General features: G+C 43.3%; 1 protein-coding gene across 1 annotated transcript; it reads right to left on the bottom strand.

Moving 5' to 3' along the window:
- Positions 1-3,251: 3,251 nt before the first annotated feature.
- Positions 3,252-15,107, bottom strand: lss (lanosterol synthase (2,3-oxidosqualene-lanosterol cyclase)). Its single transcript, XM_023980875.2, has 22 exons — positions 14,970-15,107; positions 14,377-14,545; positions 11,858-11,996; positions 11,408-11,516; positions 11,083-11,204; positions 10,746-10,842; positions 10,404-10,539; positions 10,129-10,237; positions 9,919-10,037; positions 9,387-9,484; positions 9,264-9,291; positions 9,057-9,113; positions 8,785-8,856; positions 8,560-8,610; positions 8,187-8,336; positions 7,829-7,925; positions 7,591-7,696; positions 7,427-7,492; positions 7,049-7,129; positions 6,718-6,891; positions 5,129-5,207; positions 3,252-4,855 (listed from the first exon to the last, which is right to left on the bottom strand). Exons 1-22 carry the CDS (start codon positions 14,984-14,986, stop codon positions 4,718-4,720), a joined length of 2,214 nt encoding a protein of 737 aa, XP_023836643.1. The 5' UTR covers positions 14,987-15,107; the 3' UTR covers positions 3,252-4,717.
- Positions 15,108-15,214: the final 107 nt, after the last annotated feature.

The raw sequence follows: 15,214 nt of genomic DNA, 5'->3' as shown, positions 1-15,214 counted from the left end.
TTATTTGACCATGCTGGCATTTATGAACATTGAAATCTTGGCCATGTTCTGTTATAATCTCCACCCGGCACAGCCAGAAGAGGACTGGCCACCCCTCATAGCATGGTTCCTCTCTAGTTTTCTCAGGTTTTGCCTTTCTAGGGGATTTCCTAGCCACCGTGCTTCTACACCTGCATTGCTTGCTGTTTGGGGTTTTAGGCTGGGTTTCTGTACAGCACTTCGAGATATTAGCTGATGTACGAAGGGCTATATAAAATAAACTTGATTTGATTTGATTTGAGTTATTACAAGTGGCATAAGGAACAGTTACTATTCCTCTTGTGCACAGTAGTTACAAAAACTCTTAGCTCATTGATATGCAATTAAAATGTTAATTTCCAAAGTTATGTAACAACATGCTAATAAAATGTTGCTCAAAGTGATTACAGTTTTATTACACAGGCACAAGAAAAGTTGATATCATTGATTAATTGGTTTGACTTAATAATGTACACCTGGGGAAATGGCCATTCAAAGGAGAAAAAAACAAATGTTTTGTCACATACACAGGAAAGGTGCAGTAAAATGTGTTATTTTACAGGGTCAGCCATAGTAGTATGGCCCCCCTGGAGCAAATTAGGCTTAAGGGCCTTGCTCAAGGGCACATCGACAGATTTTTCACCTTGTCGGCTCGGGTATTCAAACCAGTGACCTTTCAGTTACTGGCCCAACGCTCTAACCGCTATGCCAGGGTTTCCATAACTAGGTCCTGCCCTAGTTTGTGTGTGCTCTATTCATTCTATTTCTATCTTCAACATGCAATTCCAGATACAGCCCTGCCATTAGTTGAAAGCAGCCAATCCAATAGTTTCTGAAAAGTAGTATGGTAGAAAATTACGAGATTATGTTTTAATACTGTTTATGCATCGAATAAGGTTTCTCAGTACTCCCTCATCTAGGTCTGTGTGTACTGAGTTGGCCTCTGGGGTTTTGGGCTAGCAACTGATTTATGATGGTCTTGTCCTCTGTCGGAGCCTGCATTCCATAGATTGAATTGGTGTTTGTGTACTCTGAGGTACCAGGGAGGAGATGGCTCTAGTACGGACAGCTGATAAGAAGAACCTTGTCATAGGGGTCAAACCCTGGTTTCTATACAATTAGTAGGGATGCACGATATATCGGTAAGCATATCGGAATCGGCCCGATGTAGTTTAACGCCGATATGCAAAACCAATGTCAAAGCTGACATGCATACCTATATAACGTAGGTAGATTACGTAATAACACCACGAAAAATACAGCTCTACACGTGAAACACAGCATTCCTAACCTAGCCTACAATGTCTACTGTGTGGATCTATTTTGAAGTTTCAAAGGAAGATTAAAAAAAGGCCACATGCAAAGTTTGTGCTGCTATTATTTCCCGAGGAGGGGAGAAAGTGAAATCTTTCAATACCACAAACCTAATTACTCATTTGAAAGTGCATCACCCCAGACGTTCAGTGACCTCTTAGAAGAAAAGCAGAAAAAAAACTAAGCACACACTTCCAACAACTAAACAAGTTCAAGTCAGCGAGACAACTCAAATGCCAAATCCATTAACGCCAAGATAATGGAATTCATTGCCCTTGACAATCAACCGTTCTCTGTCGTGGGTGATGTTTGCTTTCGCCGACTGGTCGGGAACCTCGGGCCCCAGTACACACTACCAAGTAAGCGCTATTTTTCAGATGTTGCCCTACCGGAGTTACACTGTGTTGTTGAAACGCATATCCATGAGCTACTTGCTATGATCGTCACTGCTATTAGCTTCACGACTGACATTTGMACCAGCGATGTCAGCCCCATACCGCATACCGCGGCTGCCATTTCAATGGCATTTGAGAACATGTTTGAAACATGAACACACTCCTAGCACCATTCAAACAACTGATTCGAGAAATAAGCTCCTCAACTGCGTCTGCAGCAGACGTGATACCCTCTGTCATGGCATTGAAACGCCTGCTCAACAAAACTGCCYATACAGACCGTGGGGTTAAAAGTTGCAAAAGTACTCTACTAGAGGCTGTGAACAAGTGATTCGGTGGCATTCTATCTGAGCCTCTTTACTGTGTCGCCACTATGCTCGAAGCTAGGTACAAGGACCGCTACTTCGATGCAGGCAAGAAACAGGGTTTATGTGAAATGGTACAGACACAGCTGGACAAGATGGAAACGGACACAGTGACAGTGCGCACCGACGAAGAGGACCCACGACAGAAGAGGCCATGGACAGACAGAGCTGAAACTTCACTGCTTGACATGTACGATGAAATCCTGGTTGAGAATGAAACGACTGAACAAATGAACAACAAAACAGCAAGTAAGTGAAAGAAGGTTTTGATGATGTTTTTACTGGTAATGGGGAAATACGTAAATGCCAACAGTCAGTGTGTGTGTGTGTGTTTWAACTATTTAACTGTACTAGAATGCTTAAAAGGCCGCTAAAATGTTTAATATCGGTATCTGTTTTTCTGGCAAGGATATCGGATATCGGCCAAAAATGTAATATCGGTGCATCCCTAACAATAAGAACAGGGAGTTGCTGACCAGCTCAAAGTCTTTCTCACTTGGTTAGAATTTCCACGACAGTAGTTACTTTCTGAGATCTGTGTTGAAATTGTTTAGAAAAAGTAGTCCCTTTCTGAGATCTGTATTTAAATAGTTTTTTGGGGGATCCGTATTCACATCCAAAGTAACAATTTGTTCCCCCGAAAAAAGGTACTTTGCACAAATCGTGTTTAAAACAAATTATCCCAGGTCTGGTGGATGGAGAAGGGGTTGAATGAGGTGAGTACCAGCATTCTTATCGGCAGTCATGCTTCAGGAACAAAACAAATTGGATGTGGCATGGGGAGGTGAAAACAGAAATGTACCTATCAAGCACACCTTTCTTTGGATTGTCTATTGTGCAACACTTCTACTGTGTGTTATCATATGATCTCCCTTCACTATTGCTATGATTGACAGTGTCATAGATAGCTTTTTGTCCAGACAGCTGCACCCTACACCATCACACACACACACACACACAATGCTGGATCTTACAAACACTCCCCAAAACTGCACCTTAAATTCCATTAGATTTGGCAAATTCGGTGAAAGAGAGCGTGTATGTGTGTGTGTGTGTGTATTGATGCAGGACGGGTCACGGGCTACTGGTTGGTAGGTTTGACTCACACTGTTCTCCCACTCAAACATCATGTTGCAAGAGAGAAATAGTGAATTAGTGAAACCATACAAAATGACTTTATTCTGCATTTCAAAATAAGATTTAATTACAAATCAATTACATCAATACATTTTCAGAAACTAAGGTTGATATTAATAGGCAACATGGAAACATTTTTATTTCAGCACTATTTACAGATTGATTTACGGGCTCGATTTTTATGTCATAATACAGATGCCAAAATGACACCCTCATTTCTCACATAGCAGCTAAAAGGTTTGTTTCAAAGAGTRCAGTCCCACCAAAATGTAAGGCAAGAGGAATGTTAAAATAGCAGGCAAGGTAAGGTGATCCCAAGGTTGAGGTCGTTTCAGGACTCACCCAGTAGAAAACTTGAAAAACTTCACTTTTACGACCAGGGTTGGGGAGGTTACTTTAGAAATTCAATCTATTACAGTTGCTAGTTACCTGTCCAAAATTGTAATCACTAACTTTTGGATGACCCAAACTCAGTAACGTAATCGGATAACTAAGTTACTTTTAGATTACTTTCCCCTTAAGAGGCATTAGAAGAAGACAAAAAATGAATATTACCAATTGAATGACATCTATTGCAGGATAAATCAATGTTAGAGTTTACAAAGTTCTGGCAATAAATGGATGTTGCATTTTACTTTATAGTTATGTAGGCTTCTTTTAACCCATTGCTTTCTACTTTAATATAGATAATAAAATGAGTAGGCTACATCTTCACATTGAAAATCAAAGTCTGTCAGATTTCCAATCCTTCCAATTGATTTCATAACCCTTGGTCTTCAAAAATAGGACTTGGAAAAGTGCTATTTGCATGTGAAAAATGAATTCCATATGCTGCATTTGCCATAGGCCTATTGTTTAAGCTTTTGTTGGTGACACTTTAATATCTCAATAATTTGCAGCTGTTTAAGTCCATCAAAAGTGTGTGGGTTTGAGCATGTGTCCGTTAGGCCTYTGGGCATTTTTCTTTTATCAGCACGAATTAGATTGAGCAGCAGTGTGATTCACATCAATGAGCTATATAGATATCAATAATAAGTGATATCCTAGCACCCGTAGGCTACAACACTGCTGTCGTCCTTACCTCCAAGCGTTTATTCAAATTGGATGAATAATCTTTGATTCTGACAGCAGTCGCACCATTGGAAGACATAGCTTGGACTGTAGTCTACAAAAGCCTATTCCTGCTCTTTTCCCACATTCCATTAAACCCATTTGGTGTGTAATGYTCTCTGACTTGTGGTCAGACTCTCTTAAGCGGAATACATTTAAGATTATTTGAATGTTATTGAGAAAGAGTAATCATCTAGTTTTTCAAAAGTATCTGTAATCCGATTACAATATTTTAGCTGGTAACGGATTACAGGTAAAAAATACTTTTAGAATCAGTTACATTTAACGGATTACATGTAATCCATTACTCCCCAACCCTGTTCACGACCGTTCTTTATGTATAGATTAGAAAGGGCACTGTTCCAATCCTTGCTGACCTCACAGCTTCACCTTCCCGGCCAGAGGGCTGGAGGGGTAGAGGTTAAAGAAGCGTCCCAGCGTCCACACGGTGAAGACGTTCCTGTAGGAAGTGTAGCTGATGGCACAGCTCTTATTGAACACTCCCGAGATGTTTTCCTGAGGAGATAGGCCAAAATACAGTTGTGGTCATCTATAAAGCTTCAGGTTATTCTTCACAGTATGTATCTCTAGTAAGAATACTCTACACTGCTTCTTGGGCTCCAAAAATACACACTGACACAATCTGCAATACAGTACATGAAAGAATGACAGACATCCAGAGGGCCAGACGTTCAACAACAGATTATGCTAAACAATTTGACAACTTCATGCTTGAGCCTTGGGTGGAGCTAAGCACTGAGCACAGTGTGACAGGCGGCAGGGACTCACCTGTGGCCAGTCTCCATTGGGCAGCTGCTTGTCAACCAACAGCTGTATTCCTCTCTCAATCACCTGTGCATCTGGGTACCTGCCACAGAGCAGAGAAGAGATTGTGGGTCTACAACTTGAACATACTGAGGTTCATTGGTCCCACTTTATATCATATTGTTTTAAACCATGTAGTTACAAGGCAGTGATGGGTTCTGACTCTTAAACTTYAAATATTGTTAATTATCAGGTATCCTATGGAAATGACGAGTGCCATAGTCTGGTTTCTACACCAGAAGTTTATCTGTAGGGGGAATGTATATGGTGGAGGCAATTGTGCTTGGAATGTACTGAGTAAAGGAAAGGCAATCACATGGTTGCAGTCACTGATAAGGGTAAAGAGAGGTGGTTTAGTGAGGAATGGGGGTTGGGGGTCAGGTCACATTAAGGGAGAAGGAACAGTTTATTGCCCGCATAACTTAACTTCCTGCCTAGCAATAAAGATGTCATGTTTAGAGGGAAGGAGGATACTTCACACAAATTGGGGTATATATACACTTGTGCTGGTGGAAACATGTATTTGTCTGTTCTGCTGTCCGACCCTTTGGCTGAATAAACTTGGTTTGAGCTTCTATAGTTGTCCGTCAGTTTTTACCCTGTTATTTAGAACCTAACAGTAGTTATAAAAGGTAGTTACAAGGTAGTCTGATAGGTAGTTACAAGGTAACGTAAACACACCCCATTCCGTACAAATGTGCGCAACCGCGACATTCACACGAGGCTGCAAAGAAAACTAATGGGACTGTAGCGACTGTGTTGACTTCAAAATCTGGGGTGTGAACTACGTTTCTATTCAAGCGTTGATCGACATGGTAATGGCTCTATAGTATTGGAGAAAAGTTGAAAAAACGGACCCTCCGTTACATCGTGACGTGTCATGTCGTAACGTACAGCACGCATAAAGCAACTATTTCTGTCTTACAATCTCTCTCCACCAGGTGTAGCACTTCTCTCATCATTTAAAAACAAGAAATGGACAGTGACGGAGGTAAGGGGGGATACCTAGCCATTTTTTGCGTCATCACTGCAAGCGATCATGACTCTCAAAAGCCGCTGTTTACTTCTGACGATCACTTTAGCACCGCCCTAAAAACCCGATTCAAATTCGACACAAACCTTCAAATAGGTATGTAATGACACATTATATAAACTCTTTATAGTGTTATATTTTAATTTTAGAGGCGATAAGGTGATAAGTTGGACAGATCGAGTGAAAAAAAGCAGTTTCCCCACACGACATCTCTCCTTCTCACTATCACGCATTAGTTTCGCTTCCCCACCCGCCATTTTTAAAAACACCCGACGGAGCTCATTGCCTTCTTGAATCATGCAGAAACGGGCAGCTTGGAGGTCTCGGCATGGATTTTGTTGGAAAGGGGAGAAATTGTGCTTTACAATGGTATTGACATTACAGTTGATCTGGAAGTATTATGTTTTTGGGGCGCTAAAATAAGGTCAATTGTACGGACCAAGGCGATGTACAAAAGTGAGTGAGTTTACGTTAGTTAAATAAGTCATTACAAGGCAGTTACATAAATAGTTACTGTTACCTAGCAACCATGAGGCCCAGCAGGGCCCAGCAGGTATTGTGGATCTGGGAGTTAGCACTCTGTACGTAGCGACGCTGCTCACAGGACTCAAAGTCCTCACCCCAGCCCCCATCCTCCATCTGGTGGGCCACCAGGAAGTCACAGGCACTCTGCACCTCCTTACACACACCACCGCTGGAGAGAGAAAGAAGACAGAAACAGACAAAGACAGAGTGAGAGAGAGGGAAAGATGTATTTTTAAAGGTTTGAAAAAACGATTCCACAGACATTCGTGCTTCCTTTGAATGTGGTGTGTGCGTACACGTCTTCCTCCAGCACTAAGGATCCTTACCCATCATGGTAGGTGTGACCCATGCAGGCAAAGGCCTCCAAGCCGAACCAGACCCCATAGGTGAAGCACACTCCCCAGGATCTAGGCAACACACACCAAAATAAGAAAGGACTAGGGTTGAAAAAGTACAGTAGGATTTCCTGCTTATTCCCTCCTGATTCCGTGAAGCTTCCAACCCGGGATTTCTGGAAAACCTTTTGGGGAAAGTTACCAGAATTCTGRAACCCTAGGAAGGACACATAACTAAATGGTCCATATGACACAGAAGAATTAACAACATGACATTCAAATCACAGGCACTGGCATTCAAATCACATGGCATTCAAATCACATGGCAACTTTCTGAATGCACTGTAAGTGAGACCGGAAGCTACTTACCCTTCCCATGACCCATCAGGCCTCTGCACCCTCCGGCAGTACTCCAATCCTTCTCTCAGAGTGGACCTGAGTTAAAACATGTAGAAAAAGTTATGCTTTTAGGCAGCAGCTTGGAGAGGGTTAGGGTTCCAGGCTAGAGGTATAGCATGTGTGTGTGCGTGTACCTGATCTCCTCTGTCCGGTATTCAGGGTACACGCGCTGGAAGTGTCTCAGAGCCTGCATGACTGCTGAGGTGCACTCCACATAGGTGTAGTCTATCATGATGTCACCTGAAAGAAAGAGAGAGGGGGGTGGTGGTGGGAGAGAGTACAAAGCTTGTATTTATATCCTAAAAAAGTATTATATCCATAAATACAACACAGAGGGGGGGGGGGGGGGGGTCGGTGAGATGAAAAACTCACCAAACACCTCTGAGGGGTTGAGTAGCTCCAACAGTCTCCCTCCTCGCTTGGTCTCATAAGTGGCAAAACCGCCGTCTCTGTTTCTCATGCTTAGCAACTGCAACACACAGTCAACCAGGGCAAGTGTCAGTATTGTATGTTGCTTTTTTGTCGTATGATGGAATCAAACATGAACTGAGAGTTTGCATTATTATCAGCACCGTGAGACATCATCTTGAAAGAAGTTGAAAGTTGGGGAGATAGTAGACAGGAAAATACATGAAAGATCGAGAAAAGCCCCCGACACGATATATCAAGTTGTGGTAAAAACTGTGATTGGTTGTACAGTAGATAGAAGTTAGTTGGTGTTGCCACTGACCACATTGACGGAGTCACACAGGCGCTCTGAGGGGACGTGCTGACTGATGAAGGGACAGTGTTCCTGCAGAAGCATCACTGACTTTAGGCCCTCTGCCGTGCAGTCAGCCACGATCCAGCCACAGTCCCGCGTGCTGAAGGGGAACCCTCCCTGATACACACACAGACACAAACACACATTCATGCATGTAAGCGCGTATAGACACACGCACACAAATGCACGCACACAACCATGCAGGACACACGGATGTGCAGGACAAATACACACAATCACTCACACACGACCATGCAGGACACACGCACACGGTCTTGCAGGACAAAAACACCCATACAGGACACGCAGACACTTCCTCTGACTGGCAGTAATTGTTCACCTTGTTCATCTGTCTGTAGTATTTCTGGTATTCTGGGGGGTTGTCTGGTATCTGATGAAATGAGAAAACTGGTTAGACATCGGAAAAAAATCCAGATAAAAGCAGCAGGTGTATTAGGAACCGAGGAATGTGTGCCCTCAAGGTGTTTTGTCTGGCAGCGAGCCAATACACTAAACTCTGTGACCTGTGTGAGGAACTCACGCCCATTTCCTGTGACGCTCTCACCTGTGTGATGGTGAGGAACTGGTGGGCGTGTTTAAGACACTCTTCTAACCTGGGGCTGTCCTGAGCCCCTGCCTGAATGACCCCAATTGAGAAAAAACACAAAAACGTTAGAAATGTGAACAACAACACATCATCCTCTCAACTTTGACATCTTTACAGTTATCAATCATCACATGAATGGAGAGTAATGCACGCAGAACATAAAGCACGATGAACAAGTCAGATGGGTTCTTTGTAGTTTTTGTAGCGTAAAATCAATATGAATATCTCACCTCTAGGAACGCCTGAGCTGCGAAAGCCGTGTCCCATAGCTGTGATCCATTGGTCCCCTATAGGAACACAACCAGACCGCATGTCAGGAAAACAGGTCAGACATTAAAAGTGCTTTTCTGTCTTCTTAATTTTGGTCAGGAAACCGGCACATAATGCAAAAGATTAACGACATTATGTATATCATGGCTAGCGAATACCCAACATACCTGCATTTTCATACCATCCAATCCCAGCCTATAGCGAACCAGGAAATGGAAAACAAACATGTAAATAAACACGCTCACAACCTACTGCATTGTCACATACAACTGACTCACTAAGTGACTGACCAGAGGTAGTCTGGGATCCTGGACACGTGCTCCTGGAAGGCAGCGGAGGAGGGTCCGTCCACGTGCCAGCGCACCAGCATGTTGATCGTTTTGGAGATCTGAGGAGTGAAACTAGGTGTTAAATCACCACCACGTAACAACTGACACACAATTCTGGATCAACTTAAACCATAGTGTAAACGGCCAAAACAGCATTAAAGATGGAATCCGCACTAGGGGAAACAGCGCCACTAATGTTATCCGCCCCACGGCCGTTGTTGTTTCGTTGAAGAAGCAGAGGTGGGGAAGCGTTGCATATCAAGGTAAAGAAAAAATGCAGTACATATGCTTCTGTTCTACCGCGCGTGCAATGATGTCTGAGGGGAAAGAACTGTGTTCATTGTTCGCAGTAACTTCTTTGATGTGATAATATTGCAAACCAATGTTTCACAAAGAAGGATTCCAGCTGAAGTGCAAGGAAATACTAGATAATCCTAAAACACAAGTGGCATTAGAAAAAAAAAAGTACTTTGATTAAAGTTCAGTTTCTTACTGGGCCGATGCTGATGCACTTGGTGAAACGGTCGTCAGCCTGTATGTGGTCGTACAGCTCTTTGACCGCTCTTCCTCGTAGACTGCTGCTGTGGTGGGCCTCATACACGTTCATGACCACTGAAGAAGAACAGAGAATTCAAGGTTACAGTTATAACGTAGTCACAAATGACCACTCACAAACTATTAATAAAGTATGTGCAGTGCTTACTGTAAGCCACGGTGAGTAGTGTGCTGTGTGGTGTGTACATGTCACATGCCGCCACATTGTTCCGCTGACCAGGCCAGTTGATGGTGGCATAGTCCTGGACATACAGCTCCTATAGAACAGAGAAGGATGCTACTAAGTCCATGCACTCTATTGCAGCTCCATCTTATTCTAGCTGATCTTGTGGCTGTGCCTACGTGTGTAACTTCTGGCCGGAGTGAGTGGAGCACTATGACAGCAACATGTCGCCCCCAGGTGGTGTGAAGTAACTACTGCACCTGTCTGAGGCTGAGCACCAGGGGGTCCTCCTTGGCAGCAAACCTGACAGCATAGCAGTAGCTCATAGGGAGGTAGACCTGGCGACAGTGGCACCAGAGAGTGGATGGGTGAGCAGGGAACCAGGTAGGGAACAGCCTGAATAGAGGACAAACATGGACCAAAGAACAGGACAAGTTGAAACATAGCTGAGGGAATCAATGTCCCAAATCAAGGTTAAAGTTCACAACTATTCAAGCGTGAGTTGTCTATCCAATTTCAACTTTTATGCATAGGTGCTGTATAAAGGTGAATAAAATCTATGTACAATTCTGATCAAATTCGTATCAGGACATCAAGCATACCACATCTCCGGGAGGAGTGTGTTCATTCCTTCCCAGCTGTACACATTGAGGATGGCCAACCAGAATTTACCCCAGGAGGGGATGCCAACCGCGCCTCCTGTACAACAGACAGACACACAGACATGATCTGACTCTATAATGGTAACAATTTCACCTCTTATTTGAGGTTAAAAGCATTTAGACACTTTTTATTTCAGGTTTAAAACATATACAGGTGATGCTCTCCAACATTCCCTTAAAAAAAATTCTAACAGCATATTTCTTTGGTTCCACCAACATACGAAACAAAGAGCTCAATTAATTGACCCCCCCKAAAAATTCAACAGTTAAATAAGACCTTTGCTGTGCAGGTTGTTCCTGGCCCTAACCATATCCGGGTCATCCGGTCCCACTCCCAGAATCCTCAGGGTGGTGTAGCTGAGGGCCGTGCCAAACACTGTGGACTTGTCTTCAATGTGTCTGACAAGAAATGACCAAAACACAACAATAATACATCTTTGAAGCTTTGACTGCGCTGATACTCACAAGCCTCATAAGCTGTGGTAGAAACATTGCTAATTAAACTACTGGAGAATATCTAAACAGTGTGCGTGGGCATCCCTCTTATTTTCACACTGTATTCTGGGGTAGAAGTGAAGGAGAGCAGTGATAAGAACACTCACAGGCCCCAGCCTCCATCAGCCAGCTGGACAGAGCGCAGGTATCTCACCATCTCCTTCTTCCAGGCCTCAGGGAGAGGGATCTGGGTTATGTGACAGGTGATCAGGAGACCTGAGGATAGCACAGACAGACAGACCACTGATGTCACCTCAGATGTTGTAAGTACAGATGTGAGTCTCATCGTTAACTTGAGTGTTTTTACTGTTTTCATAACCCATGTATAACATTATAACTACCATGGCATAATGTACACGATAATGCACACCACGTGCGACCCCGTCCACTGTTATTTTCCCATGGACATGACACAATAAAACTCAATGACCGTGCTTGTTATGTGTACATACATTATCTGTAAATATGGAAGTTAATATTGGATGGCATTATGCAGACATTTAATTTTACGAGATGCATACTGTACGTCCTTTGAAAGTGCATCTAATTGTGTGTACCTGGTAGCAGGAAGAGGGGTCCTCCGTAGTCTCCTGCCCAGTGGCCATCTTCTGCCTGGAGCAGGCTGTAGAATGCCATGCCCTTCCGGGCTGACTCCACTGCAGTGTGGGCTGAGGGAGAGCCAGGGATGAATTTACTCTGTAGAGGGGCATAGGTACTGTCACAACAAAGCATGGGTCAAAGGTCACAACATTAATGACAAGCTCTTTAGAGGAGAGATTTAGTTCCACCTTTTGTTCTTGTGGGGCCCAACTATTCTATCATTGAATTTATACTTCAATGAGACATATGTTTATAAGAGGTTAGGATGAGAGAATATGCACTTATTCTTGCAAGGGTTTCAACCATACGGTTTATGGCTTCAACTAATAATATATTATAATAATTTGGGGGGTGCTTATATTTTACCTGATAGATTTATATTGATTTAAGTCAATTAAGAACAAATTCTTATTTACAATGACGGCCTACTAAGGGGACATGTAGGCAATCCAAAAAATGCAATAGAAGTGTGCAATGGAAATGTTATTTATTTCAATTTTTTTGCATATCAACTACCCCTGAGACACCCACATGGAGTGGGGTCACAATTGTACAGCACCCCTGAAGCAATTAGGGTTATGTGCCTTGCTCAAGGACACAGCGACAGATTTTTCACCTGGTCGGCTCCAGTATTCGAACCAGCAACCTTGCGGTTATTGGCCTAACGCTCTAGCCTTAAGGCTACCTGTCATGCCTAATGCTTACGCTTCAAATAGCCTAGGTCAGTCTGTTCTCATAGACTAGATGTAACATAGTAAAAGTAAATCCGAGACACTGAAATTAGTATGTAATGTTAGGTTTCATATGGTTACATAAGAGATGTAGACCTCATTTTTCAACTATTTAAAACTTTTGCAACTACTTAGCATGTCTGCTAACCCTTTCCCTAACCTAAACCTAACTCCTAAACTTAACCCTAACCCCTAGCCTAGCTAACGTTAGCCACATAGCCAGAATTTGTAACATACACAATATATACAAAAGTATGTGGACACCCCTTCAAATGAGTGGATTCGGCTCATTTGGTGTATAAAATTGAGCATACAGCCATGCAATCTCCATAGACAAACATTGGCAGTAGAATGGCCTTCCTGAAGATCTCAGTGACTTTCAAAGTGGCACCGTCATAGTATGCCACCTTCCCAACAAGTCAGTTCGGAAAGTGTCTGCCCTTTTCAACTGTAAGTGCTGTTATTGTGAAATGGAAACATCTAGGAGCAACAACGGCTCAAACGTGAAGTGGTAGGCTACACAAGCTCACAGAATGGGACCGCCGAGTGCCGAAGCACGTACAAAAAATTGCCTGTCCTCGGTTGCAACATTCCCTACTGAGTTCCAAATTGCCTCTGGAAGCAATGCCAGCACAATAACTCTTCATCCGGAGCTTCATGAAACGGGTTTCCATGGCCGAGCAGCCATGGAAGATCACCATGAGCAATGCCAAGCGTTGTCTGGAGTGGCGTAAAGCTCGCGGCCATTGGACTCTGGAGCAGTGGAAATGCATTCTATGGAGTGATGAATCACGCTTCACCATCTGGAAGTCCGACGGACGATTCTGGGTTTGGCGGATGCCAGAAGAACGCTATCTGCCAAATGTATAGTGCTAACTGTAAAGTTTGGAGGAGGGGGAATAATGGTCTGGGGCTGCTTTTCCTGGTTCGGGCTGGGCCCCTTAGTTCCAGTGAATGGACATCTTAACGCTACAGCATACAATGACTTTCTAGACGATTCTGCGCTTCCAACTTTGTGGCAACAGTTTGGGGAAGGCCCTTTTCTGTTTCAGCATTACAATGGCCCTGTGCATAAAGCGAGGTCCATACAGAAATGGTTTGTTGAGATCAGTGTGGAAGAACTTGACTGGCCTGCACAGCCCTGACCTCAAGCCCATCAAACACCTTTGAGATTAATTGGAACACCGACTGCAAACCTGGCCTAATCGTCCAACATCACTGCCCGACCTCACTAGTGCTCGTGGCTGAATGGAAGCAAGACCCTGCAGCAACGTTCCAACATCTAGTGGAAAGCCTTCCCAGAAAAGTGGAAGCTGTTATAGCAGCAAAGGGGGACCAACTCCATATTAATGCCCATGATTTTGGAATGAGATGTTCAACGAGCAAGTGTCCACATACACTACATGACCAAAAGTATCATATGTGTGGCAAATTTGCAGCTTGTTATACATTTAGCAAACTCGTGACATATAATGCTAATTGTAATTCGTAACATATCATATGAAATGAGTAATGGACATCCACAAATGAATACATACCATATGAAACGTAACATCATACTAAGTAGTGTCTCGGATTTAAGTACAGAATAAAAGTAACTTCATACTAATTAGTATCTCGGGTTTCCGTACAGAATAATATGAAATGCATCGAGAGAAGGTTGCCTAGGTAAGTCCTCTCCTTTAGTAGATACAGGTGATATACCCAATGGCTAGTGAAAAATAAACATGGATGAGTATGTGTACCGTATCCAAACCAAGTGAATGGGCTTCAAGCATAGTCTGCTCCCTGTCTGATGTGTCTTGATCCTCTACATAGCGCCATGTCTGCCTGCCCTCTATGTTACTCAGCCTCCAGCGGGTCAGGTCTGTCGCTGGCTCCGTCTTGTACGGTCCCCCCCTCCTACGAAGGCATCTGAGGGTGCAAGAATTGACAGCGCGCGTATGCGTATGGAATTCATGGGCGCGCGTATCCACTGGGGACACACTGGTTGAATCGACGTTGTTTCCAGGTAATTTCAATGACATTACGTTGAACCAACGTGGAATAGACGTTGAATTGAAGTCTGTGCCCAGTGGGTGTGGCGCTTGCGTAATTCTGCACCACAATTAGTATTGTACTTAATGGCCATTGTTGAAATTGATACAGTCGTTGACATGTATCCTGTTCCTTTCCTAATGAGCATGCATGTCCTTTCTGATCAAGCTAATGGTTTAATCTTGTGAAAGAGCACAAAGCAATCAGCTACCAATCAATTAGCAACAGTTATAACTTGCTACAAACGTTTACTTTTATAGCATATATGTAATACACATAATTGAACATGTTCTGTACTTACGTTCCCTCGGTCATCATTAAAACCTTATGAATGAATTAAATCTTCCGCAAACTTCAGCTGATCCACAGGATCGGCCCCCATTTGTGATACTGTGGGAATTGAAGTTCTTTTTAAAATATTTCCGTTGGATAAACACTAACTTGTGCCACAGCGAACTGCCCTTCCCATAATACCAAGCAGTACCATCCGAGGAGGTTTTTGCATGGAGAGATATGAGCAGACAGACGACTGTCCAATCACAATTT

Source organism: Salvelinus sp. IW2-2015, linkage group LG36 (genome assembly GCF_002910315.2).
Source record: "Salvelinus sp. IW2-2015 linkage group LG36, ASM291031v2, whole genome shotgun sequence".
NCBI classification, from domain to species: domain Eukaryota; kingdom Metazoa; phylum Chordata; class Actinopteri; order Salmoniformes; family Salmonidae; genus Salvelinus; species Salvelinus sp. IW2-2015.
The sequence above is the reverse complement of the archived record's forward strand: the minus strand, read 5'-3'. Positions and strand labels throughout refer to the sequence as shown.